This window comes from Phyllostomus discolor, chromosome 3 (genome assembly GCF_004126475.2).
Source record: "Phyllostomus discolor isolate MPI-MPIP mPhyDis1 chromosome 3, mPhyDis1.pri.v3, whole genome shotgun sequence".
Lineage (NCBI taxonomy): Eukaryota > Metazoa > Chordata > Mammalia > Chiroptera > Phyllostomidae > Phyllostomus > Phyllostomus discolor.
The window spans coordinates 90230669-90257556 of NC_040905.2; the positions used below are offsets into that span (position 1 = coordinate 90230669).

The 26888-nt window shown below is 53.1% G+C and overlaps 2 protein-coding genes across 3 annotated transcripts; both read right to left on the reverse strand.

Moving 5' to 3' along the window:
- Positions 1–10994: 10994 nt before the first annotated feature.
- On the reverse strand, positions 10995–15427 carry C3H7orf61 (chromosome 3 C7orf61 homolog). The gene is given in 4 exon segments (XM_028528571.2): positions 10995–11290; positions 11293–11494; positions 13710–14045; positions 14281–15427. Coding segments are annotated over 4 exon segments (621 nt in total). The 5' UTR covers positions 14335–15427; the 3' UTR covers positions 10995–11261.
- Positions 15428–15561: 134 nt separating this feature from the next.
- TSC22D4 (TSC22 domain family member 4) lies at positions 15562–26355 on the reverse strand. Of its 2 annotated transcripts, none has more exons than XM_028528559.2 (5): positions 25723–26355; positions 24241–25283; positions 21797–21963; positions 16664–16712; positions 15562–16240 (listed from the first exon to the last, which is right to left on the reverse strand). In XM_028528559.2, exons 2-5 carry the CDS (start codon positions 25000–25002, stop codon positions 16031–16033), a joined length of 1188 nt encoding a protein of 395 aa, XP_028384360.1. In that variant the 5' UTR covers positions 25003–25283; positions 25723–26355; the 3' UTR covers positions 15562–16030. The 2 variants fall into 2 exon arrangements, with proteins under 2 accessions (XP_028384360.1, XP_035876635.1); XM_036020742.1 differs by lacking the exon at positions 25723–26355 and adding an exon at positions 25518–25644.
- Positions 26356–26888: the final 533 nt, after the last annotated feature.

The window sequence follows — 26888 nt, forward strand, 5'->3', positions numbered from 1 at the left end:
TCTCCTGAAAGGCTTATTAAACACAATGCTGGGCTCCACCTCAGAGTTTCTGATTCAGTAGGTATTACCTGAGAAATTGCATTTCTAATAAGCTCCCAGATGATACGGATGATGCTGATCCATATTTTGAGAGCCACAGCTGGTAATTGGTGATGCTTCAGTCAACCCCAAGGTCTGTCTGACTGCCCAGGCTCTTACCCACAATGCCTAGCACTTCCTAACCTGGGAGCGAGGCAGGTGGCACGAAGGAGGTCTTTGCACAGATATTATTTGGGGTGCACAACTTGGGGAGACATGCAGTCATCCCTTCTGGTCTTTCTGCCCACCCCCCATACCCACCCACTCCCCTGCCTGGAGGCTCCTGAGAGTTTGGCCTAGTCCTGGTCCTAGGATCTCTCCCATTTCTTATCTCCTTTCCTGGCTGATGCTCAGCTCCTAGACTAAATTATCACTATTGTGTGTATATTTGGGGGAAGGCTGTTGCAGTAGGCTGAATAACGGCCTCTCAAAGATACCAGGTCTGTATAAGTGGGAGGAAGCAGGAGACTTGATACAGGAGAGGGGGCGATGTGACAAAGGCAGAGACCAGAATAATGTGACCATAGTCAAGGAGTGCCAGCAGCCATGAGACCAGACACGGCAAGGAATGGTTTCTCCTCTAGAGCGTCTAGGGAAAGCACAGCTCTGCCAACACCTTGATTTTGGATCAGTGAAGCTGATTTTGGACTTCTGCCCTCCAGAACTATAACAGGATGGATATCTGTTGTTTTAAACCACCAAGTTGATGGCAATTTGTCACAGTAGCTCCAAAAAACTAATACAGCCTGAAGAAAGGTCTGGGTTGCAGCTCAGACTCAGACAACTGTGTGCCCCAGGGTCTTGCCCACAACTTCACCTTGGCAATGTCCCCATCCCTGGAGAGGAGAGCTGGGACTGGAGGCCCTGAGGTAGGAAGGATTTGGTCATAAGGACCATCTAGTCTTAAGAAGGTTTCTCCAGCCTCTACAGATTTGCCAAGAGAAATGAGTGAAGGCAGGAGGAAAAAGAGTGGGAGGTGGGAGACCGGTGGAGTGTTGTGGGTTCCAGGGAAGGAAGCCTGGTGTCAGGATTCCAGAGCAATAATTGGCTGAGAGTCCCTCTGTGGGGGGAAGGGAAGGAGACTTATGTTAGCACTGGAAGGTGGAAGGTGGGGAGTGGTTAGGAGGTCACTGTGTGGAGAAGTTGATTGGGAGGGTTTATGTCCAGCCATGCCCATCCAGCAGCCTCCAGCATCTTGAAGTCCAGGGGGTGGCCACACAGCTAGCTGTTCATCAGTCCAGTTCAACAAGTGCTGGGTTGCCATGGCAACTACTAGGCCTCAGACACAGAGTTTTAGAAGACAGAAACCTAGGAATCAGGGCCCAGGCCTGTCCCTACAAGTTACTTCTCCCACCAGTGTCAGTACTTCAACCCAGTATATTTCCCATCCGCATTCCAGGCTTAGGAAAGGCTTGTTACTCTGGCAACAAGGCCTGAGCAAAGGGCTCAGCCTAGGCTGGTTCTGGGGAGAAACAGAAGGGGCTGCAAGTGGGGTCTGGAAGCCCAGCAGGAAGCAAACTTGGTGGAGAAAGAGGCCTTTCTACCAGGGGTGTGACCACAGAAACGTCTGTGTTCACAGAGGACACATCTGCAGTCCAGATCCCAAGTCTGCTTCCAGGAAACAAAGAGGAGGATAAGGGACTCACATCCCACATAGCACTGGGCCTGGGGCCAGAAAGATTCTCCCCAGCAACACCATCTCTCTCTTTGGGCCTTGGTCTCCTCAGCTGTAAAACAAAAGGTGGGGGACGAGCGGGGAGCGGGAGCAGGGAAGTTATATTAGATCTCTGAGCAGCTTCTGTTCCAGACACCCCTCCCCTAACAGCATACACACACACACTTAAGTCTTTTGCCACCACCCAGGGATGGTCCCCTCCACTCGGCACCTCCTGTGGTCAGCCCCTTCCTGCCTCCTGACCAGCACTCCCGCTTCTCCTCAGCACTCCAGCAGCCCCCCTCCCAACTAGCCAAGGTGGACTCCTAGGACCATCTAGTCTTAAGAGGGTTCAGTAGGGAACCTCATCTAACCTTCACCAGCCTCACTCCCAACTAGCCACAATAACAGCTCAGGATGACTGGGTAGAGAGAGCATGCTCACAGCTGTTGTAATTAAGAGTGGCAGGTCTGGGGTCAAAGATGCAGGAGATCATCTGCTCCTCGGCAGCAGAAAAAGATATAGAAGCATAAAATGGGTGCAGGAGAGCTGGAGAGGTAGAGCAGGTCAGATTCCCCTGCCAGGAGCGAGTTCTATGCTTTGGGAGTGAGGAATTGAGGTAAGACAGGGTACAGGCTCAAATAAAGGAATGGGGGAGTTGTGGGAGCCCTAGCATTCCAGGAGAGCCCCACCATCGCCCACAGGGAAGCCAGCACGTAGGGCCAAGCCCAGGTTCTCCAACGGGATCAACCTCTCCTTTGTCTTTCCACCCTCAGGCCAGACTGAGGGTGTTCCCCCTTCCCCACTGCAGCCTAAGTGTCTCTTCCCTCCACCACTTCCAGGAAACTGGCCCTCCCTCTCCACCTCCTCCCCAGACCCCAGGCCAGCTCCCACCACCCTACTTCCAGCTTCATCTCTCCCCCACTTGGTGCTGAAACCATCCATGTAGTGAGCCTGGTGCTCTTGAGACAAGGTCCATCCTCTCCAGATCCCCTCCCCACATCTCCAAAATCTGTGGGGTGTCGTGTCCAATGTGGTTCCACAACACTGAAGCTGCCTCCCCTCAGCCCTGTAGTATCAGCTTGAAGGACCAATATACCTGGCTCATAAGGTTCATCCACCTGGCCTGTGCATCCCAGGAATTCCATGGGCAAGTCTCATCTTGCTCACAGAACATTCTCACCTGGGGAAGGGGTAGTTACAGTCTGGAGGTGAGGTGACCTTTCACACACACGTAAACATGCCTCTTAATAAGTACAGGGCCCACTGAGGAGTGGTGTCACAAGGTGTCACGAGGCACTAGCATTCCACCAGAAGAGATTAGATCCCTCGGGCCATGCTCTGTGAAGACCTTGCTGGTCCTGTAGGAAGGCAATCAGGATGCCAGACATACCTACCAGGGAGAGGAGGAGGACATGCGGGCAGAGAGTTGCAAGGACCACAAGACAGCCCAAAAGGCTACTCTGTGCAAATTAGAAAAATGTGCCCCTTCCTCAAAGCCCTTTACTGCCATCTCATGGCAAATTGCCCCAAGGGGATTCTACACATCTATGTTGACTGTGGAGTCGTGCAGTGCACAGCCTGCATGATGGTAAGGGGTGGCTCTGAGGAATGGAGGAGCAGGCTCTGGGAGAGAAGGAAGGAGGACCGCTGGGTCCAACTGGGGGCGTGAAAAAAGCAGTGGTCAGTGACAAGGACTCTGGGTCTGGCAGACCTGTTTCCACTTTCATTCACTGTGGGAGCTTGGGGGAGTTAGGGAATCTTTCTAAGCCACAATTTACTGATTTGGAAAATGGGGGTGATGGCCTTAAGGCCTTGGGGCTTTAGACTAAACTGAGAGATAGAGGCAAAGCTCGCTGGTCATGAAGTGAGTATCCCAGTGATAGTGGACAGGGCAATGAGAAGGGCAGCTGATACACAGAGAGGGGAAGAGGGAGAGACAGAGGCCAGCTGTTCCTGGCCAGCTACCACAGTTTCACTAGCTTGTTGAGAAGGTGTTTTAACTAAAATACAGTTGTCCCATGGAACCAGTGTCACCAATGACCCATTCGCCACTGTTGGCAGCCCCGAGTGTTTAAGGGTAATAGGCTGGGGCTCCTCCATCAGCAAATATGTCTTTGGGGCTTCAGGGAGGGGGCAGACTGTGGTGGCAGGCTCACACTGGGACACCTCTCTGTTAGGGGACACACTTACACCACCACCCCCTAGGGCCACTGAGGCCGTCCAATCCAGGCCCAGGGCGGAACAGAGAGAGGGCAACCTTGCACCGAGCACTGCAGTGCCACTTGGGGCTTGGGATCCCAAGATGACAGGTTGTCCAGGTCCTCTAGCTCTGAGGCTGCCCTGATGGGCCTTCCCACATTTCTACCTGGCCCCCACAGGTTCCACCCTGCTGACCTCTGCCCACCTGCCTCCACCAGACAAAGGAGGAGGTCAGATTAGACCCTGGGTGAAGGCATGAGAGACTCCGCCTCCCAGAGGCCCCTGGGGAAAGAGGAAATAAAGGAAACTAGACAAGTACGGTGGCAGTGACCAAAAGTGAAACCCAGAGCAATGAGGCCAGGGAGGGGCAGGGACCGCAGCTTGGAGCTGACATAAGTCTGGATTTCATCCTGCATGCTACAGGACACCTTGAAAAGATCTTAAAAGAAGAGACGACATGCTTTGAGTTACACTAAAAAGATCTCTCTAATCCCATTTTAAAAATTTAAAAATATATTTGCATGGCAAAAAAAAAGAGACAAATATTGTATGATCTCACTTATATGTGGAATAAAAAAAAAGAACTGATAAATACAGAGAACATATGGGTGGTTGTCAGAAGCAGGAGTAAGGGGTGGGTGAAATGGGCAAAGGTGGTCAGAAGGCACACACTTCCAGTTACAAGATAAAGAAGTCCTGGAATGGAAGGTACAGCATGAACTATAGGCCATAATAATATTGTATATTTGAAAAAAAAAAACATAAAATAACAGTTAAGAAGATTTTTGAAAAGAAGAATAAGGTGGGAGGAGTAACACTACCCAATACTAGATTACAACAGTAACCAAGACGGTGTGGCATGTCGAGGGACAGACACGGAGATTAGCAGAACAGGACAGAGAACCCAGAGTCAGACCCACAGACCCGCATGACTACACCCAGCTGACTTTTTTTTTAAGATTTTATTTATTTATTTCTAGAGAGGGAAGGGAGGCAGAAAGAGAGAGAGAAAAACATCAATGTGCAGTTGCTGGGGGTCATGGCCTGCAACCTAGGCATGTGCCCTGACTGGGAATCGAACCTGCGACACTTTGGTTTGCAGCCCGAGCTCAATCCACTGAGCTACACCAGCCAGGGCTTTTTTTTTTTTTCCAGCTGACTTTTCATAAAGGTGCAAAAAGAATTCAATAGAGACAGAATGGTCTCTTAAACAAATGTCACTGGAGCAACTGGACATCCATAAACAACAACAACAAATAAACCTTGCCCTAAACCTCACACAAAAAGTAACTCTACATGGATGACAGACTTACATGTAAAACTGTAAAGTACAGAAAAAATAGGAAAAAATCTGCAGGACCTTCAGGCTACTGGCAGAGTTCTTAGACCTGACTCCAAAGGCACAATACACAAATGGATTATTTGATAAATTGGGCCTCATCAAAAAGAAAACTTTTTTACTCTGTGAAAGGCCCCAATGAGAGGATGAATGACAGCTACAGACTGTAAGAACGTATTTGCAAATGACATATCTAAAAAGTACTTATGTATCTAGAATACATTTTTTAAACTCTCAAAGTTCAAAAATTAAAAACAGTAAAAATAAATAATCCAATTAGAAAATGGGCAAAGCGCAGGAACAGAAGCTCACTAAAGAGAACATGCCACCCTGACCGAGGTGGCTCAGTGAGTTGAGTGTTGTCCCGAAAACCGAAAGGTCACTGGTTCGATTCCTGGTCAGGGCACACGCCTGGGTTGCGGGTGTGCAAGAGGCAATCAACTGATGCTTCTCTTGAACATTGATTTTTTTTTCTCTCCCTCTCTTTCTTCCGCCTTTCCCTTCTATGTAAAAATAAATAAATAAAGTCTATTTTAAAACTATTTCATTTATTTATTTTTAGGGAGGGGAAGGGAGGGAGAAAGAAAGGGGGAGAAACATCAATGTGTGGTTGCATCTCTCACACCCATCACTGGGGACCTGGCCCACAACCCAGGTATGTGCCCTGATTGGGAATAGAATCAGCGACCCTGTGGTTTGCTGACTGGCACTCAGTCCACCGAGCCACACCAGCCAGGGCTCAGAGCACAGGCTCTTAAACTCTACGTTAAACTCAAACTCTGTGGGTCTCTAGAAAATACCCACAATGCAGCAGAAAAATCATCAGAGCAAACAATAAAGGAAAAACAACTGGGTTTTAAACTTAGAGGAGGAAAGAGGAAGCCAGAGAAGAGTGATCCAGACCCCCTATGCCCTGGAGACCAGCCTTCTTGCAGCCTCACCTGCCCCAGCTTGGGCAAGTCCAGCCAACATCACATCTCACTAGACATTACGCAGGTTCCTCCTTCAGAGAAGACCGGACCTGCCCTCCCAAACCTGTCCCTCTGCAGCCACTCACCCCAAGCAGCATTGAGGGAAAGGCAAACAGAGAGCAAGCCATTCCTCAGCTTTAGCAGGGAGACAGATGAGTGAGCATCCCGGGTGAGCTGGGCAGATAGGTGTGGAGCAGGTGGGCTCAGCTTTGAAACAAAGAAGACAGAGAAAGGAAGGAGAAATCCCTCCCTTAGCCCATTTCCCCTTGGAGATCTTATCAGCTGTCTGCCCAGCACCCCAGACTGATCTAAGGAGCAGAGAGGCAACTTCACTAAGGGGTGGACAGTGCTTGAAAATCCAGCAGCAATGATGCAGGGGACAAAGGACTCAGCATGACCCACCACAAGAAACACCTGCACCCAGTCCCCTTGGAAAAACTCCAGCCCTCTGAGCCTCACAGGTGCTCCCCTCAAATCCCTATATCTCCAAGTCCTTGGGAACCATGGACATTTCTGGTGCAGAAATGCACCAGTGTTGGGGGGGGGGGTAGGGGGTCCATTCACAGACAAAGGATGTTGGGCCTGCAACAGTCCTGGAGATTAACATCTCATTTGATTGGTGACTTCTTTCTTGAGGTAGAGAGGAAAGAATGCCAGCCTTGCAATCCTCCAGTCTTTTCTTCTTATTGATCTCATGCCTGCCACTCCTCAGAGGAAAATGGGAACAAGGTGAAATACAGCTACAGATACCCACAAGCACACGCAGGCACATGTATCTGTGTTCATCCCGCTGTATGCGCCTTGTGTGCACGTCTGAGAACAACTTTTAAAAAAAAATCCTCACCTGAGGATATGTTTACTGATTTTTAGAGAGAAAAGATGGGAGGGAGAAAGAGAGAAACATCAATGTGAGAAACATCAATCAGTTGCCCCTCATACGTACCCTAACCAGGGATAGAACCCACAACCTACACAGGTGCCCTGCTTGGCAATCAAACCCACAATGTTTTGGTGTATGGGATGATGCTCAATCAAGTGAGCCACTGGCTAGGCCTGAGAATGACTTTGAGGCAAAGGTCTGCATGCCTGTGGCCAGACCACAGTGGGGCTCAGTCAGTTGCTGGCTCTCCCCACCCCCAACGCTGGGGCTCAAATACTAAAGGGGACGAGGTGCAAGGGAAAGGAAGGACATGGATGAAAAGATCTGGCGTCCAAAGCTGAGACTTTGTATCTGGGTTCAAATGTTTTATCCAGATCAACTCTCTCTGCAGCAGCTTTAAAATGTTGGGAAGCAGGGCTGAAGAATGTTGGAGGCACCATGCGTCCCCACCCCTGCACTGGAGTATATAGTGGATAAAGGGAGCGCAGGACCCAACAGGCACTGAAGGGATGTCACTCATGCAAGTAGTAGTAGTAGTGTGACCAGGACTCTCTGTCAAGTGTCCTTCCTGCTCTCACTCTACATGCCTTCTTTGTCACTTCTTAAACTGCGTTCCCTCCACAAGGCAGCTGGTTGGACGATGCTTCCCACACACTAGGTGAAGGTTTGCTTTCTGGTTCAGTTCGGCACTGTTTTAGGCCATGGGCTACTAGTCAGAAACTGTAAATCTTCACCACTATCATAATAGAAGCTAGGATTTACTGTGTCCATGTCGTGCCAGGCATCATAGTTCTGATCCTCATGACAACCCTATGATAAGGCATTACTACTGTCCTCATTGTACAGATGAGGAACTGAGGCTCAGAGAGGTTAACCAATTTACCCAAGGTTACACATCCAGGAAGTGTTAGCTCAAACCACTTCCCATGCCCTTAAGTCCTGCATTTCACTGCTGCCTCCCAAGTATACTGGTAAGAAAGTAAATATGATGATTTCAGATACTGTTAAGTACTATGAAAAAATATAACACAGCAAGAGATAGAGGATGATCGTGATGGTGGGTCTCTCCCGTTGTCAAGGTCGGGTGGTCAGGGAAAGAGTCCTTGAAGATGCAGCAGCATCTGTACAGAATCCAGACTAAGAAACCCACCGTGGCAAGAGCTGAGAAAAGGGCATTTGAGACATATGGAACAGTTCGATTTTTTCCCAAGATGACAGAAAGCCATTGGAAGGTTTGAGCAGGGGAGTGACATGCTTTGCTGTGTGATTATAGGAGGATCCCAGGGAAAAAGCAGAAAAGATTGTACATTTTCAGGAAATTTGATGGCAATGAGGGAGGGTCAGGACTGGGAAGAGAGCCAGGATATCAGAGACCAGCATTCTCATTTTGCTCCCCACATTTCCCAGGGACCCTCTCTTTCACAGGATGGGTAAGTTTTTAAAATAAACAAGGACCCTTGGTCCAGCTGAGCCCACCCATAGTTCTACCACTTCTGTCCCACAGAATCTGAGCAGCTTCAGGGAAGGGGAAGTGTCTTGAGTTGGATGGGGATGGGGGTGACAGGTGTTTTAAGGTGGGATTTTTGCTCAACTGTCATCAAGAGGTAGGTTTCCCCAGGGATCACTTTGTCCCCCATTGCTGTCTAACAGGAGAGGACTGGGGTGAGCAAGACTTCTCCCAAATCTCCACCCCAGGAGGTCCCACATGCTTTTCTCCCAGTTGGGAAGTTCCTCCTCAGGTCCCATTACAAGCCTTCTCCAGGGCTCTGGGCTGGATTATGGGCCTTACTCTTCCACCCCCTCCCTTTCTCTCCTTCAAACCTCCTGCCTCCATGTGGCCAGTCCTAGACAGGACTGGATCAGGTCTGGGGAGACAGCGAGGGGTAGGAGATACCAGCAGCTCCCTTGGCTGCTGGATGAACTCACCTTCTTCGTCCCCCATCCCCATTCCCAAGATGCCGAAGAAGCCAAAGGAAAATGAGGGCAGTGTTTCTTCCCATAAGCCCATAGCCTCAAGCCCAGATTGGTTCCTGGGCCCGTAGCTACTTGCAAGGCTATTTACCAGTGACTCCCAGGGGCTGGAGCCTTCCCTAATCTGTCAAAATCTTAGGTCCTCAGTAGGAAGATAGGAAGACAGGCCTGTGTCTAGTGACCTGGAGGGGCTTTACAGTCAATCCCAGACAATGAGGTACTATTCCAAAGCCCTGAGACCCATTAAACCTCTGGGCTTCCTGGAACACAGGTCCTGTATGACCTATTCGGTCCCAGTACTTCTTGGAACATAATGGAGATATGATGAGTAGCTGGTGATTGAAAGCCCCAGAAATGATGCCTGTTTTAAGGACCCACCTGAACACAGGCTTTGACTCCAGGCTGAACTCAGGACTAATTCCCAGTGAAGCCACTTTACTTATACATTGAACATCTGCTATATTAAATTTGTGTACACATGTAACATGTACCTAACATGTCTGGTGTGAGCTAGGCTCATTAGCTGAATGAAAACATGACCTGTCCTTGTTTTCTCTAAAAAATGGAAGCAGTAACCACTTCATCATAAAGCTGTTGTGAGCATTACTTAGAATAAGATGCATAAAAATAGTCATATTAGGTGTTTAAGAAGTGGTGGTTAATGTTCATTGTGGCTGTAAGTGTTGAGGTGCTGTGGACAGGCCATAGGCTCTAGGTAGCAGAGTTGTAGGGCAGGGCTGCCCAGTGCTCCTCCGGACTCTTGGGAAAGGCCACCGAGAATCCTAGCACGTGGGCCCCAACCCTCTCAGAGCTCCAGGGCCGAGGGGAGGGGGAGGGAAGAAGTTGTTTACTGACTTTTCCAGTGAATGCGTGCTTCCAGCAAACCATCCTTGTCCCTCCTCACTGTCTCCTAGCTTTGCTCATATGCTACTCACAACTAACCTCTGAGTGGGCAAGACTCAGCAGCACAGCAATCCGCACCCTTCCCTCCTCCTCCCCAGCCTCTGCTGCCCCCTAGGCTTGGGCCCAGCTGCCATCCCTTCTTCCTTCCCCACGCCACCTCAAGCCTGTGAACCCTAAAATCCCTGAATGTTGTTTGTGAAACATCCCTGCTTTTCCTTAGGCGGCCACCCGTGCCTTTGCTTGGCCCCGCAAGAGGGTAAGCTAAGCTCGAGAAGGGACGTGCGGCTTCACGGTTTCCCCTCGTGTCCCCAACCCCCACCAGGGCCCCATCCTGAACGTCGCCAACCTCCTTCCAAATCGCCAGAACCTGGCCCCTGCAACGCCTGCGGTAAACCCAACATTCCGCCAAGGAGCTCAGCCCACCAGCCACGTCCCAGCCAGCGTGGCCGCAGGGATCCCTGGGAAGTGTAGTCTTTGGCAGCTCTCCCCGGGGTAGTGGCCAGCAGGGCTTGAGTGCCTTCCCCACAGACAGGCATCCTGCTATCACCTTGTGCGTCTTCAGATCTACGGACTCGCACTGTGGTGAACCCAGGCGTACCAGGGGGGCTGGGCAGTGAGCTGGCTGCTGGATGCAGGCAGCTTACAGGGAGATCTCTGTAGGTTCTTGGACAAGTCCCATAACCTTGGCAACAGTCTCTAGGATTTTGAGGGAGAACAGGCTCAGGACCTGGCATACAACGTGTCCTTAGTAAACAGATACTATTGCTATCTTTGCTGGCCTGGCAGAGTTGCCAGAAACAGTTCAGCCCCTAAGTGTGTGTGGGCCCAGGACCAGGACTGTTGATTCACCCTGCCCCACACACCCCCACCAGCACACACACCCAAGAGGCCCAGGGGTTACTCCTGAACATGTTTGGTCCAGCAACTCAGGTGCCCCTCTCTCCCACCCATAACCCTCATTGCATCTGACCACCCACGAGCACACTCCACACAAACTCACAAATATCTGAGATTTATTTCCCAACATTTTGGGGGAATGTTGTGTTTGTTTTCTGTTTTTTGTTGGTTTTTTTTTTTTTTTTTACAAATCGAATAAAAGGAATGAAGGGGAGAAGTGGTACCCCAGGCCCCTGGGCTCCTGATGAGAGGTGACAGTATGCAAATGTCTCCTCACCCACAAACTCCTGGCCTGCTGCCCTAACCTCTCCTATCAACCTTACCTAAGAGTGAGGTGAGGGCTTTTGGAAGATGTGGGGTTCCCCCCTAGAGGGGACTCTGGGCATTTTGTTTGGGCCCTGAACTGGGTCCGGCTGAGGGCAAGTGTGGGCACAGATGTGGCGCCGTCTGCACTTCTCTTGCCTGCGGGCCAGCTGCCGCAGTTGTTTCCGGATGGCCCACAGCACCAGATACACTTCGCGTAGCATCTCAGCTTCTGGTGACTGCAGAGGGGACCCAGTCCTCACTTGGGAAGGAACTGAGGTAGAACTCACAGATGACTGAAAGAGAAAGATTTGCACATGTAAACAGCTTGGTCTATGGAGAAACCGCTGGTAGAAGCACCTGCAGATATATAGCAAAGGCTTTTAATTCCACCTCCTTCATCAGGCCTCACCTCAGGCACTGCCTCCTCCAGGAGCTCTTCCAGGCTGCATTAGGTGTTTGTCTCTACCCTTGTGTTTGGCCCATCATACCACGTTTCAACACTATTTGTTCTGTGGACTCGTCTATTTTCGACACTAGAATGCAAGCTCCTGGAAGACTGGGACCATGTCTGACCCACTTTTGAGTCCCCACTAGTGTTTCATGGAAAGTGGGTTTAAATGGAGAAGGACCTCTGTCTCCAGCCCAGAGATCCCTTCTGCCCTCCATGTCTGTATAGCCCACTGCCTCCTAGACATCTCCCGGCAGATGTTCTATTGACATTTCAACTCATCTTGTCCCAATGCCTAAACTCATTATCTCCTCCCCAAAGTATGCCCTTACTCCTTCATTCTCCCCCCTGTGAATGGCTCCAGCCTGCTGTCTATCTCTCTCAACTCCCTCACCATCTTCCAGTCAACCACTTGGTACAATTCTACCCCTTAAATATCACTCCACTCCATGTTCTACCTGATGCCTCTCCTTCAGTCCAGAACATCCTTCTCTCTTAGCCTGCATTGTAATGTCTCCGAAAGGCCTTCCTCCCTTTCCTCTTGCCCCTTCTGACCTCCCCTCCACAGGGCAGCCAAGTAAACTTTAAGTTAATGCTGCAATCCTTCACTCAAGGCCAAGGTAACTTGATTTGGTAGTGATCTACACATTACCCTTTTATAAATTAAGTTTTTGACTTTGAGATAATTGTAGCTTCACATGCAGTTTGAGAAACAATAGAGTTCCTATATACCTTTTACCCAGTAGTAGTACCCCCCAATAGTAAAATCTTGCAAAATATCATAATCAGGATATTGACATTGACACAATCCACTGATATGATCCACATTTCCCCAGTTTTACTTGTACTGTGTGTGTGTTGAATGCTACCCAATTTTGTATCATATGTGCAGCTCATGTATCCAACTCCCATAATCAAGACAATAAAGGAGATTCTCGTCACACAAGGACTCCTCATGTTGTCTTTTATAGCAAACCCACCTCCCTCACCCCACCCCTGTTGCCCCTGGCAACCACTAAACCACTAATCAGTTCTCCATTTCTACAATTTTGGTGTTTCAAGAATGGTATATCACGTACGTGGAATGACACAGTATATAACCTTTTGGGATTGGTTGTTTTCATCAGCATAATTCCCTTGAAAGTCATGTAAGTTGTTATGTGTGTCAATAGTTTGTTCCTTGTTCTGGCTGAGTGGTATTCCATGGTACGGATATATCACAGATTAACCATTCACCCACTGAAGCACATTTGGATTGGTTTTGGCTATTATCAATAAAGCTACTATAAACATTCACATACAGATTTTTTTGTGTGTGAACATAAAATTTCATTCATTCATCAGGATAAATGCCCAAGAATACAACTGCTGGGTCATATGATAATTGCATGTTCAGTTTTACAGGAAACTACCAAAATGTTTTCCACAGTGGCTGTACCGTATTACATTCCCACCAGCAACGTAGGAGTGCAGGTGAGCTTTCTAAATAAAAATCTGATTGTATCACTCTGCTCAAATGTCTGCAAGGGCTCCTACTGCTCTTAGGGTCAAATTCAAACTCCACAACCGCCCACCCCCTGCCTTGTACTAGCTGGCCCTCAGCCCCAGGATCACTTTGCTCTGACCCAAACACCCTGGCACAGCCCTCCAAACATCTCGTCCTTCCTTCGTGAAAACTCCTTCCACTCCCTCCACTTTCCTCTAACCGCCTCCACCCTGCCTCAATACTTCCGATCTGAGCTTCACTCTCTCTTCTGTGGGGAAGGCTGTCCTTGACTTCCTAGGACTGGATGAGATGCCCTTCCCCTGGGCTCCCACAGGCGCCAGTGCCTCCCATGTCACATCTCTACGGCACTGAGTCAACAATGCCTATGATCTTGTCTGTAGCCCCCTTAGTCTGGGTAGAGCTCGTTCACTATGTACCCTCAGAGCCAACCTCAGCACCTGGCACTTAACAGAGGTGCAGGAAATACATGTTTAATGAATGGAGGGAGGAATGAGTCTTTGGAGGGTGGGGAAAGTGGGAGGGTTTGGGGGGACAGGGGAGATATGGTACTGACCTTCCAGCTGCACATCTGCCATCCGGACTGGAGAGCTGACACCACGATCGTGGAAACAGACTTGACAGCCACGAAGGGCAGCTGTAGCAGGGACCGGGACCGGCCCTGGCCCCCATGGTCCAGCTCCACCTTCGCCCCATCTGTTGTCTTGGCCAATGTGCAGGGATCAGCCACCATGGGGAGCACTTCCATCTTGGAAACCTTAGCCTCTTTGAGGGACTCCACCAACTTCAAGGTCTCATCCACGCTGGGAAACTTCTCCAACTTCAACACATTTTTCTTGGAGTCAGGGTGTTCCAACATGGTTGACTTAGTTTTCTGTTTCCAAAATAAAACCTAACAACCAAGAAGGGAGAGGAAGGATAGGAGAGAGGGCCAGAGTAGAGACAACAGTCAGAAGGGAAGTCACAGAAGGGATGGGACAGTATGTGTCCTGGACTCCTCCCTGTCTGCCTTACCCCTCACCTCCTTTCCTGTCTAGTTTGGCCACAGGAAGCCAGAACGGAAGGGAGGCCAGGTAGGGGCCTCCTCCCCAGCATGGTATGAGGAAGGGTCAGTTTCTGAAACTCACCCAGGAAGTAATCTTTTGCCAAACCCATCGGAAGAACCTCTTGACTACAACCATTTCTCCTAATACATGAGTCCCAAGTAGGAGGCAAAACCAGCATTGAGGGGGTGGTGTGGGAGGACAAGCTGCAGGCCAGTGGCTGCCACGCAGGGGTCTCGCAGGAACTTCAAGTGCAGCAGTAAAGAAAGAAATAGAGAATCTAGGGGGGAAACTCCCCCTGATGACTCATCCTAGGCCTTTCCTCCCCTCCCTGGGACAGGGAGAGGAGTTGAAGAGGATGAGAACACAGAGTAAGGGAAGGTTCTAGTCCATTGTGAGAGCCTACCTGGCCCTGACCCCAACCCCCGAGGCCCTTCCAGAACCCCTGAGCCAATCCCTGTGCCCTCAGCCCTCCCTCACCCAGAGACAAGGGAAACTAACATTTATGGAGCGCCTGTTACTCACGGGGCATTTCCTATATATGATGTCCTATAATTTTCACAGCAGCCCTCACGTAGGTATCATCGTCAGTGCCATTTTTACCCACAAGGAAGCTGGGATTCAGAAAAACCAAAGAACCTGCCCAAGGTCATAAATCTAGGGAGCTATAGGGCAGGGGGTCCAACCCAGGTCAGCCTCCAGTATTCAGCTCTCCACAGCTGTCCTTTCTAGTCTGGGGACAGGGTCCTCCTGAGGCTCAGGCTGCTGGTTTCCCCTTTCCCCACTAGATGGGGTCCTTCTTCCTACCTGCCTCTTTTGCCTGGGGCAGCAGCCCGGCTGAGGCTGTCTGGGAGGGGCCTGCTCACCCACAGGGCCTTGTCCTCAGCCAGCTGGGGGTGGAAGCCACGGAGGCGGGCCAGGCCAACCAGGCCTGGCGAGGGCACCGTGTGCCCGGGAAGCCTGGCCCACACCCAGGGCTGAGACAAGGGGCCCATTCAGGGCCCCCTGCCCCACCCCCAAGCAGCTACCCAGATCCAGCCCGCAGAGGGGACACACTGGGAAGCTAGGGGTGGATCCTGCACAATTACCAAAGGCCTCATTGTTTGCCTGTGCCCCCCCAGCACGTGGGCAGATGGCCCCCTCCACCCTCCCTCCCTCTGCCTTGCCTTGCCTGCCCCTTCCCAGGACCTGGCAGGCCACTGGCTCCCTTTCCCAAATCTCCTTTGACCACTAGGAGCCACATTAAACCTCCCCAGTTTGGGCGAGATCTCTAGGGAAGCCCACAGTCTCAGTCCTTCTCCCACAGTGGAAATTGCTGGTGCAGGGCCCCAGTCTGGACACAAGCAACAAGAGGTCAACTTCAGATTCAAGTTTCTTCAGATTTTTTTAATTATAATTATTATTTTAATTACAACCTGAATCCCAGAACTTCCAAATGCTGGCCATACTCCCTCCCCTGGACAAAGAAGAGGGAGCACTTCCAGGGAACAAGGTGAAGACAGGGTGCCTTGCCAGGAAGCCTCCAACACCCCCAAACAATCTACCGCTGGGGGGTCCTAAACACTGACCCCTAGGGAGGGAGAAGGGAGCTCCATCGAACACCCTGTCCAGAAGTCTTCCCTCCTCCATCAAAGCCTGGGCATGCCCCAGCCCAGTCCCTGGGCAGTGTGGGGAGATGGAGGAAGGGTGGGGGGACAGGCCAACTCTGAGCCTTCAATTCCCATCCCCAGGGATCAGGGGGAATTAAAGCTGCATAGGAAGAGGGGGCAGGCAGCTGGCACAAGGCCTGGCAGCTGTGGCAGCCCCCAAAGGCACATTGTGAGGGAAGAGGGGCTCAGACGGAGGGCCCGTTGGGTGCGGGGGGCCCAAGCCTCGGGACCCCCGAGGAAGGCAGCTGGGCCAGCTGTTCAGGGCTGGCCAGGGCACGCAGCAGTCCATTCTCCTGCTCCAGCGCAGCATTCCGCTCAGCCAGGTCCCGGATCTGCTCCTTCAGCACCTCCACCTCCTCCCGGACCGCAAACATGAGATGGGACTTCACCAGGTCCTGGGAGACAGGTAAAGCATCAGAGGTCCCAGGCCATCCCAACCTCGTTGCTTGCCCAGTACCTTGCAGGAATGGGTATGAGAGATCTCCCTGCTTCCAGATAATGAGGGACCACTGGAGAAGAAGCAAAGCAGGAGGATGGAGGCAGGGCAGGGGAAGAGGCCAGACAGAGGCAAGGTCAGGGCTCAAAGATATAGAGGCCAGGAGCAGGCCCAGAGACCAAGGGAAGTTAAGGGTTCAGGTGGAGACCAGAGGGGTGGAGGGCCCAAGGGAACCCAGTTGGGAGTGGGTGGAGGAGCTGGGAGTCAGTGTTCCCCAATAATGAGGACAGCAGGGGTGGAGCAGCAGGCCAGCTAACAGAGGCAGAGCCTGGGCATCAGTACATGGGCAGGGACCTCCTGGGGCCAAGGTGGCTTTTCTTACCATGGCTTGCTCGATCTTGTTGTCAATGCCAACGAGGCTTCCGGAGCCACTGGAGAGACACAGGGAGATGAGAGGTGAGGAGGAACAGGTGCCAAGCCAGGTGTCTGGACACCACAGCCAGTTGCCTTCCAGGTGTTTCTCAGAGCAGGCTCTGGCCTCCACAAGCCCCATTGCTGCAGCCTCCCACCCACACCCCAGCCTGTACCTGTGACAGTAGAGAATCAGGGAGAGGAGTGTTTTGTCCATCCCCCGGCGGGGCGGGGGCCTCTGCCCAGGGCCCCCTAAGCCCCGGTGGGGTGGGGGTCCAGATGCCCCCCGAATGGGGGATGCTCCTCGAGGGGAGCAAGGAGAGGAGACACAGCCCCTTTTCTGAGGCGGCCCCGGAGCCATCCCTACCACTCGGGTCTCAAATGATGACACCAGGGATTTGACAGAGATTCCTGGCTGGGCCATCCCCGAGGGGCAAGGGTCCCCAGGCCCTCCCCAAAGGGAGAGGGCTATATTAGAAGGACTGCCTGGGGGGCTCAGAGCCCCCCGGGTAGAACAGGGTCTGGCTGGTACCGGGCAGCCAGAGAGAAGACAGTACCCAGGGGGTGCTGGTCCGAGAGATATACACCAACCCCCAGGGCAAAGCCTGGCTGCTATTGGCTCCTCAGGGACACGGGGACCCCCCTCCCACTGGCTTTGTGGTGGGCGGGAATTCCCAGACTCAGTCAGTGCCAGTGTCCCCTTCTCGCTCTGGCACCAATCCCAGAGCAGAGGGGAGGGGTCTGGCTGAGGGATGTCAGCTGGTAGGCCTGGCTGGGGAAAGGCTGTGGTGCCAGAGACCTGGGTCCGGGAAGGGATGAAGGCTGAGGGACAGCCTGGCCCTGGGAGGCCTCTCCCTGCCTCTGACTCCATCCTGCCCCCTCTGGTTTAATGCCCAGCCTCCCTCAATGCCTCAGTTCCTCTCAGCTGAGATGGGGGAAGCAGTGCTTGACATGCTTATGGTCTCCCTTGGACTCTAAGCAACCCTTCCTTCTAACATAAAGTTCACATCATGGGTCACCCCTGGTGACTGACCAGAGGGTCCCCCACTTCCCATGGTGAGGACCAAGAGGAATGGGAAAGGTTACCATGGCAACAGAACAGAGTCCAGAGCCCTGAAAGACAATCACAGCCAACGGTCCTGGGTCTGGGATATGGGGTCTTGAAGCAGCAAAGGCTTGAGGAGAGATGGTAAGGTGAAGTTGGAGGTAGGACACTGGGAATAGGAGCAGAGGCCTTTTGAAGACCCCTGGGAACAGGAGACAGGGAGGGGGAAGAGTAGGTCTGGCTGCAGTTATGTTAAGTGACCACCAGAGGTCGACACAGGCCAGCCACAACTATCTGCAGGGCCAGGATCTGGTTTCCAGACCCAGACTCCCTCCAGTTAGTCCTTGCAGGACCAGGGCCTGAACCGGCCTTTTTGCCCTGCACTATCCCACATGGCTCCCTCTCCCCACCACTCAAGGCCCAGGTTCCTGTGTGGTACCATGGCTCACAACCCACCTCTGTCCAGCTTCTGTCTCAGCTGCCTCGGTCCCCTCAGCCCCAGGGCCAGCCCTCCAGCATGACCCCGTGCTGCACAATCACCAGTTCTATCCTGCTGCCCACCCCCATTTCCCCCTCTCTCAGAGTAGGTGGCCCCAACATCTACATTCTACACCCTTGTGCTCAATTGTCAGGTCCTGTCTGCTGGCTGTCAGTTCCAACTTGCTTTCCTGCAGTGGGGGTGATTAGCACTCATTTCAAGGTGACCCTTGAATGAGGCCCTGCAGCCAGGAAGGGAGCACGAGGGAGCTTGGAATTTTCCATTTCCCATCCAAGCTCTGGGTGCAGAAGGCACTGACAGGAGGGTAACCAATGGGGTGACCAGGCCTGAGAGAGCAAGCAGCACAGGGTGGGGTAGGGGAAGGACACCTGGAACTCTTGGAATTGGAGGAAAGAGAACAAGTTTAAGAGTAGAAGCAGGCGGGCCAGCTGGAGAGTCAAAGCAGCTTTCAATCTATTTCAATCTGAGACACCTGGGTGGAGGCTAGCCACGCGCAGAACCCCTCCCCCTCCCCCTCCCCACACATAAACAGACACAGAGACCAAAGAGGGGTAGGTTCACAGGAATAGGAACCCTGGCCTTGCTTGGCAGACACTCGGGTAAAGATGCCAAGTTGTTGATTCTTGCCAGAAATAAAGGAATACTACAATAATAAACATTTGTTGGCTGAGAGATGACTATCTCCCATTTGCCTAGTGCTAGAGAGTTTTTGATAGCATTTTCCATTGTCACATCCCAATATTAACACTTCAAGGGACGAAGACTCTGGCTGGCAACCCAAGCCCTCTTAGAACTCCGAGGCACTGTGCTGGAAATTCCTGGGCAAGATCAGGAGCCGGAAGTTTGGGGTTGGCTGAGTGAGATCAGCTCTCACCACAAGCCCAAAAGGTGACTTTGTATGAATTAGAACAAAATATCCCCTTCTTCAAGACACTTATTGCCATCTTCTGGTGTCAACAGTGACTTCAAATGCGTGTGGTGCTCCCCTGGAGTTGTGCAGGGCACAACACGCACAACTGGGGACTCTGGGTCTGCAGGACTCTTGGGACCTGGGGCAGGGACAGCCCTAGAGTTGGTCTTCCTTTCTGAAGGTCAAATGAAACAGTCTCAAAATGAGGATCAGATGAAGGAGCTGGAGATCTGGGAGAGGCAGATTCTGATCCTGGGGACAAGGGCCAGCCCTGATCCCTTGCTGTGTTCTAAGGAGCCCCAGGGGCTGGGCCTAGGCCAATAAAGTGGCATCCGGCTGCCCTGTCCACACTCCCTCCCGGATCTGTGGTGTCTTTGGGGTGGGGCCCAGCCAGGAGGTGGCAAGGATGGCTCTTTGCCCAGCTTGGGAGAGCTGTTCCTGCCTCTGTTCTGGAAAGGGCACCCTAGAGATGGCTGCCTCCCTCTCCTCTTGGGACACAGGCATCCAGTAAGAAGGTGGAGAGAATATGGCTTTGGTGTCAGACACAGGTTCTGATTGCAGTCCTGCAACTTACTAGATGGGCGACCTGGGGCTAGTTGCTAAAACCCTTTTCCTGTAAGTCTCAGTTTCTTCAAGTGGGTATCATAGAGTTCCTTTCAGGATTATGTGACATAAAATGTAGCATGTGACCCAAAGGAGACACTGGATATAAATGTACCTTTTCTTTCCTGAGTTCTGAGTATTCAGTCCTCAAAATGCTTGGATCCCCAGTGCTGCCCATCCACCCACCCACCCCATCCATCCATCCATCTATGCAATTATTCAAGCACCTCCCAACTGCCAGGCCCTGTTGAGGGTTCGAAGGTTCTTGCAACCCAGCAGCATGTGAGCAGTCTGAATTCACCAGCCACCCTCTGTTCTCCCTTCCCCAGACTCAGGAAATTGGTCAGACATCCTTAATTTATCTGGGATCCAGGCACTTAACACCCCAATACATTTTCCATCTCAAAAGGAAGGTCCCATGCCACTTGAACTCCATTCTCCTGCCAGCTTCAGGCACACCAGAGAGGTGAGGTAGGGGCTATACACCCCATTCCAGGGGACCAAAAGGGGGCCCAACCCAAACCCGCTGGCCCAGCAGGGTGGAGCACAAGGGGCTGGGCTGGGCCAGAGCCCCAGAGGCTTGCAGTGGAACAGGGTAAAGTGGAAGCTGGGAGCTGGACCGGTCAGACTGGGGTGTGTGGGGGGGGGGGGGGGTGGAACAGAGGACAGGAGGGAGGGGACAAGTCAAAAGAATAGAGCTCAGGAGGTTTCTGGAGGCAGAAGTCTCTAAGGGAAAGCAGAAGGTTGGGCTCTGAAATCAACAGGGGTGGAGGAGGGGCAGGGAGCCCTAATGCCAGGTTACTTCCTAAGTAGGAGGAGGAGAGGGTGGGAAGAGCTGAGAATAGCAGCGTTGGGGGCAGGTGACTCTTCAGGCCCTGGCCGACCTCACACCTCACACATTCCTGAGAGCAGAGCTCAGACGGGAGCCTAGACAGCACTCTGCCCACACACACTCTGTCCCTCACTCGCTAGGGTCTCCACCAGGCCCCTCACCCTCCATCCCATCCACCAGTTCACGGCCATCCCTTCTCTTTCCTCTTTGGCTCCTGGCTCTCTTAAGGCCTTGGTCCTTTTTCTTTGGTGGGGCTCAGTCCCTGATTCTGGGGCTTGGTCCCACATGGCAGGAAGGAGGAAGAATGAACCCCTCAGCACCCACTCACTCACCGCTAAGCCCCGCCCCTCAGTCCCCTAAACCGGAAGTCCCTCCCCGAAAAGCCTCAAACAGGAAGTCCCACTCCTCCCTCCAAAATAAAAGTTATGACTCCCTAGCCTTTCTCCTGGGTTCCTATCAGTCTACCGCCAGAAGCGAGCAGCCTGGCTATCTGACTCACAATTTCGTTCCTCCCTTTTCAGCTTGCTGACGTTCCTATGTTCAAACCTGGCCCTCAAAGCAGGAAGTTCTGCCCACCGTGCCACGGAACTAAACATGCCACTGAAAAGAATGGGGCTTTCTCCCTCGACAGGGCAAACCCAAGCAAGATCTGCTCTCCTGCGCCTTCCCTGCACACCGCAGCCATCCTCTCTGTGGCTTTGACTTCGTCAAGGGGAGGACTCAGCCCTGGGTTGTTCCTAGCACAGAGGACAGAACCTTAAAGACCTGCTTTCTCGGTACCCTAGGACCCTAAAATAGTCCACATGGACTGTAAGGATGTGACTACTAAGGACAGGAGTTCTGATCCCCTCTGTCAGAAGAGTGAGATGGGAATTGGGAAGATACTGACGCCCTATTCTCATCTCCAGCATATATTCCAGTAAATTCTTAGGGTTGGCCAGATGATTGCTAAATCCGCAAGAGCTCTGGAATTTAACAATGACTCCCTTCAAATTCTAAAAGAGTACTATGATTGACAACCCTAAGCCAAGGAGTCCACCCAGCTCTCTCTAGAGAGGCAGTGGGTCCCAAATCAACTTTGACTAGTATGTTATGCCCAGGCCAGGTTTCTCTGTTTCAGAGATTCTCTCCAAGTTCAATTTGGGTGAAGGACAAATACCAGGCAGTTTCATGTGACTATCCCAGGTGTTGGGTTTGAAGGTGGAGGCCACCTACCTATCATCATCGCTGTCCAGGTGGCCACTGATGGCCAACATGGAGCGGGCCAGGCTGAGGCTCTGGGCTGCTGCTGCTCCAAAGGGGTCTGGAGACTTGTGAACCAGACTGGCATCAGGGAAGAAGTAGAGGGCCGGGGAGCTGGGACGAGAGTCGAGTGGGGGCACCTGAAGGCATAGAGATAGGAACTGTCATGTCAAGTGAGAGAAAGGAATGAACCACTTTACAACCAGGGGGTGTTTCCTCTCTCTCCACCTTTCCCCACACGCCCCTATCCCCGCTATCTTCTGAGGACCCAGGAGTCCTGCCCTTGCAGCCCCTATCTTCCCCAGGACTAGGAAAAGCAGTGGGCAGGCACTAGAAGCAAGGAAATAGAGCCCACCCTGAGGACTGGGTGAGTGGCTTCCAAAAAGTGGTTCACAAGGTATCTAGAGGGGCTCTGAGCTGCACACTTGCACCCTGCCACCAACTGAGCCAGGACCCCTAATCAGAGGCTGCTCAGAGAGTGTCCACCTTCTGTCATCTGACTTCTTAAAGCAACCTCAATGTCACTTCCTCAGAGAGGCATTTCCCCATCATTCAGCTAGTAAATTCCACTGAACTGTTTTTTTAAATACATAACATTATCTGAAATCAGAGTATTTTTGCCTCTCCACTGCTAGAAGGTAAGCTCCAGAGGGCAAAGCTTAGTTTGTTCAATAGCTATTTGTAGAATGAATGAATCCTCAGAAACTGGTCCTCTTCCTTCCCACCCACCCTATCCCCCACCCCCCACTCTACCCATTCCAGCTTCTCCTCTCAAACTTCTCTGGAGTCAGGTGATAGTTCTGCTCCTGCTCTCTGGCTCTGGGGTGGGGGTGGGGGGAAGCAGGTTCCAGAGATGGGGGAGGCGGGGCCTGGGCGGAGACAGCCCAACAGGCACTGGGGGAGGCTGCAAAAGGGCGAGGGCCACAGGAACAAGACGCCTCTGTGAGGCCCCAGGAGGCCCCAGCTTCTCGGAAAAGCCATGAACAGACAGTCCAGGGTACTTGGAGGGACACAACAGGGGAATGATGTCCAGGTGATGCCCCCGGCCCGCCTCCTGGCCCCTGTTAGAAGCAACTGAGAGAGAAGACGCATGGGAGAAGTGTAGGAAAAAGATTAACTTTGGAAGCAGCAGCACAGATGCATGCACACAGGAAGGGATCAAGACCTGAGAGAGGGCAAGGGGGCTTGGGTCCCTGAAAAGAGAGGCACAGGGTCTGCAGGCCCAAGGAAAGCTCAGGCAGGGCTTAAGGACAGAGAGAGCAGAGGTGGGGGCAAAGGGTCTTGCTTTGGGAGAGTGTGTGGGGAGTGGGGAAGGGACCAGCAAAGGAAACAGCATCATCTCCCCTGCGGTAGGAACTGAATGAAAGACCTCAAGAAAAGTAGTGGGGGGTGGCATGAGATATGTGAGCTTGAGGCCATGAGGGAGTGGGGGGAGCCGGTCCTGGCCGGTCCTGACAGGGCCCAGACATCCAGTCTCAGGTTATTTTTATACTGTGGTTTGTGCCCAAGGCCAGGATGGGTAAAGTTCCCATCCTCACACTCCCTGTCTTTCCTCCTGCAATCCAAGGTGTTATTTTCTCCTCCAGGACAGAAACATCCAATCGCCACATCCCTGGCTGCCCACTCCCCACCCCAGAGACCCAGGCATCCTGCCCCCCAGCCCAGACTTGTTCCTCTTTTGGAGACAGGAAGCAGAAAGAGCAAAGGATTTAACTCTTTCTCTGCTGCTTTCCGCCTCTCTCCCACTCCACCATGGCCAACCCCTGTTGAACCTGGAGAGGCCCAGATGCAGGGAGCTGAGACAACAAACCAGCAAGCCCCACTCCCCCATCCTTGTAATGGGTCCCCTCTAGCACCAAATTCCTCAATTTCTCAGAGAAATCTGGCTCAGGACAAAGCTAGACAGGTGGCTAGGTAGTGGAAAGAAAGAAGCTCCCCACCTTGGAGATGGGGCTGCAAAGGAGAAACAGCAAAATGCCTACTTTTTGCTCCTCCCCCAACCCTGGCAGCTCCTCTCCCAGAGGCCCAAACACCCTGCCTGTGGCCTCCACCCTCAATTCCTGAAGGGTGAGACCAAGACAGAAGGTGAAGGCCACACTGAGGAGGGCACATCTCTGTGATGGAGAGAGAGGACTGGCTATGTGGAGATTGAGACTTGGGCCAAAGGCAACAAATAAAAGGCCAAAGAGAGAGAAAGGTGTAGAATGTGGGGAAGAGGGAGCCTGAGAAAACAAAGGCTGCGTGAGGAGTAAGAAAGGAACTCCAAGTGAGATGGCAGGAAGGAAAAAGGGGCTATCTGATCTGATGCACAGTTGATGATGGAGCAGGAGAGGTCAGTATGGAAGTGGAGGCCAAGGCCAACATGGGCGAGCACAACCCCTCAGGTGTCTCCCCCCAACCTGGAACCCAGCTCTTACCTGCCCCATCTCCTCTGGAGCAACCAACTCCATCCTCAGCCGTAGGGCTCCATCCTTAGTCCGGGACAGTGGAGGAGTCCCAGCTGCTGAGCCCCCTGCCTCCACTTCCACCCTCAGGGAGGACAGGGGTGTGGCAGCTCGGGATGTGCCCGCGCTATCCCCGACCCCAGGCTCTGGGAGGCACTGCTGGGGTGGGGAAGCTGACAGAGGGGGTGTTTCCACCTTGGCCTTGCCAGGCACTGCCAGCTGGCCCAGCCCCCCAGTGAAGGAGCGAGCCTGAGGTCCAGGGGAGGTGGGAGGTGGGAGAAGCCAGGAGGTGGGACCCTGAGACAGGCCTGGCTGTGGGGTATGGGTGCCCAGGCCCAAGCTGGCCAGCTCCAACCTGGAATCCAAAGATCTGCCCCCAGTGCCCCCTGAGGCCCCACGAATCCCTTCCAGGAGCCGGCCAAAGCTAGGGGGCTCCAGGTCTCTCTCGTAAACATCCACACATGTCCAACGGCCACGGCGATAAGGCTCTCCCAGGCCCTGTGGCAGCTTCACCACCCGGAAACGGGAGGCAGGGGCCCCAGGCGGAGGGGAACCGTTCCGGGGGGTGCCCTTACCCCCTGGCTCGGGGTTGGTTTCCCCATTGGGCAGGCGGGGTGGCGGCCCAGTGGGGACCGGCAGGGCAGGGGAATCTGGACCTCCAGGGCTCCCTGGGCCCTCATAATCCGTGGTAACGCTGGTGATTTGGAAACTACTCTTCTTCTTGCCCCCACTCATGGTCCCTGGGGCTCAGGACGGGGCCAAAGTGGGCGGAGGAAGGGGCAGTAGTGGCTCTTCGAAGGGACTCAGGCACCCCTGGAACAGGGGAGCCACATGGCAGGGACATCAGGGCCCCTGGGGACATCTGGGTCCGACATGGCAGGAGGGCCTGGTAGGAACTGGGGGTGCCTGGGTGGTGAAGGGAGAACAGGGTAGGGGAGGCGGCGAGAGGGGGGAGCAGGGGCAGGTTTTTCCTGCTGCTTTCTGTCGCTGACGAACTCCAGAGCTGAGTTTGCAAACTAGAAAAAGAGTGAGAGAGTGTGTGTGTGAGAAAGCAGTGGGCAGGCCACCTCCGGGTCTTCCTCTCTGGGTAGCAGAATCGGGGAGGAAGGGGAAACCACCAGACACCCAGAGACAAAGAGACAGAGATGACAGAGACCAGAGAAGAGGGTGCAGTCAGAGTGGGCGCAGGGAGCAGGAAGAGGCAGTCCAGACCCAAAGCTGGGCATTTCTCGCCTGGGATTCAAACTCACGGGATTCCAAGTCGTCCCAAGAGCAAAGGGCTCCAAGGCCTGGGTGAACAGAGGTGAAGCACCTCCTCGGCCCGCCCCGGCTACCGGGAGGCCTCTTCTGGTACTCAAGCCCCCTCCCCCCGCCCCCGCCCCGCACCCCAGCTCCCCCATCCCAGGGGCAGGCCCTGCCCGCCGCCACAGCGCCCCGCCCAGCCCAGCGCCTTACCTCTCGGCCTCAGCCAACAAGTTGGACCGGGGGTCCCCGCCGCCTAAGATGTCGGGCTGTCCTTGCCCTGGGGCCTCTTGGCCCCAGCAGCGCGAGGGGCACAGGCGGCAATCAAAGTCTGTTCAGCCCTCTTCGGGGGCCGCACCTCACTCCGTAAGGCATCCCCGTGGAAAGTTTGCGCTCCGGAAAAGAAGGAACCCCCGCCTCCCTGGTGGAGCCCAGGCGCGGCCTCTGAAGCCCCAAGCGTCTCCGGGCTGATACGGGAGGGGGCGGCTCAGCCCCCTGATCCTCTAGGTGGAGGCGCTTCGGTGGTCCGGTCTCCCAAGTCTCTCTTCCCGCGTGGCACCAATGGGTCTCTCCGCTGCTCAGCTCCTTTTGGTTCTGTCTCACTGTCTCTCCCTTTCTGAGCTGTTGACAACCCCCACACCAGGAAGTCCTGCCTCCTCGGGCCTGCTGACTGCTCCTCTCCTACTCCTCCTTCCCCTCTTCCTCCCCTTCCTCCGCCCTCTCTCCCTCCTGGGGCTCCCGGCCAGCTGGCGCGGTGCCAGGACTGCCACTGCCGCTGCTGGTGCGGCAGCAGTTGCCGCTGCCGCCGCCGCTGCTGCTTCTGGGACCCGGACCAAGCTCCTTTAACCCCACACCTGCTGGGCCCAAGCCCAGCTCTTCCTCGGAGGGAGGGGCTGTGGAGGGCGGAGGGAAGGGGGAGGAGCCTGCAGAGCGGCCCGGGATTCCCTTACTTGTAGGCACTTGCTGGCTGCCATTGGCCTGCAGACACGCAGAAGAGTGGGAAGGAACTGACCAGGAGACCTACTGGTACCTGCCACCCCATGAACACTCAGTAAATGTTATGGAGCTGCTAGAGCTGTTATTGTCGTATCTTCACTGGTTTTCACAGTCACTGTATGAGGAAGGTGTTGTTATTCTCCCCTATCCTGATTTTTAAAAGTGATTATGAGAATTTTCAAAAATGCCCATAAAATGGACTCTCAGGTACCCATCATGCAATGTCAACAATAATCAGCTCACAGCCTATCTCGTTTCATCTATTACCTCCTGTTATACTGTGCCGGGTTATTTGAATTTCATCCCAGGCATCATATTATTCCCCTTCTTAGATGTGGAAATGGAGATTGAGGAGGTTCAGAAGGGGTATCAGTGGTAGAGCA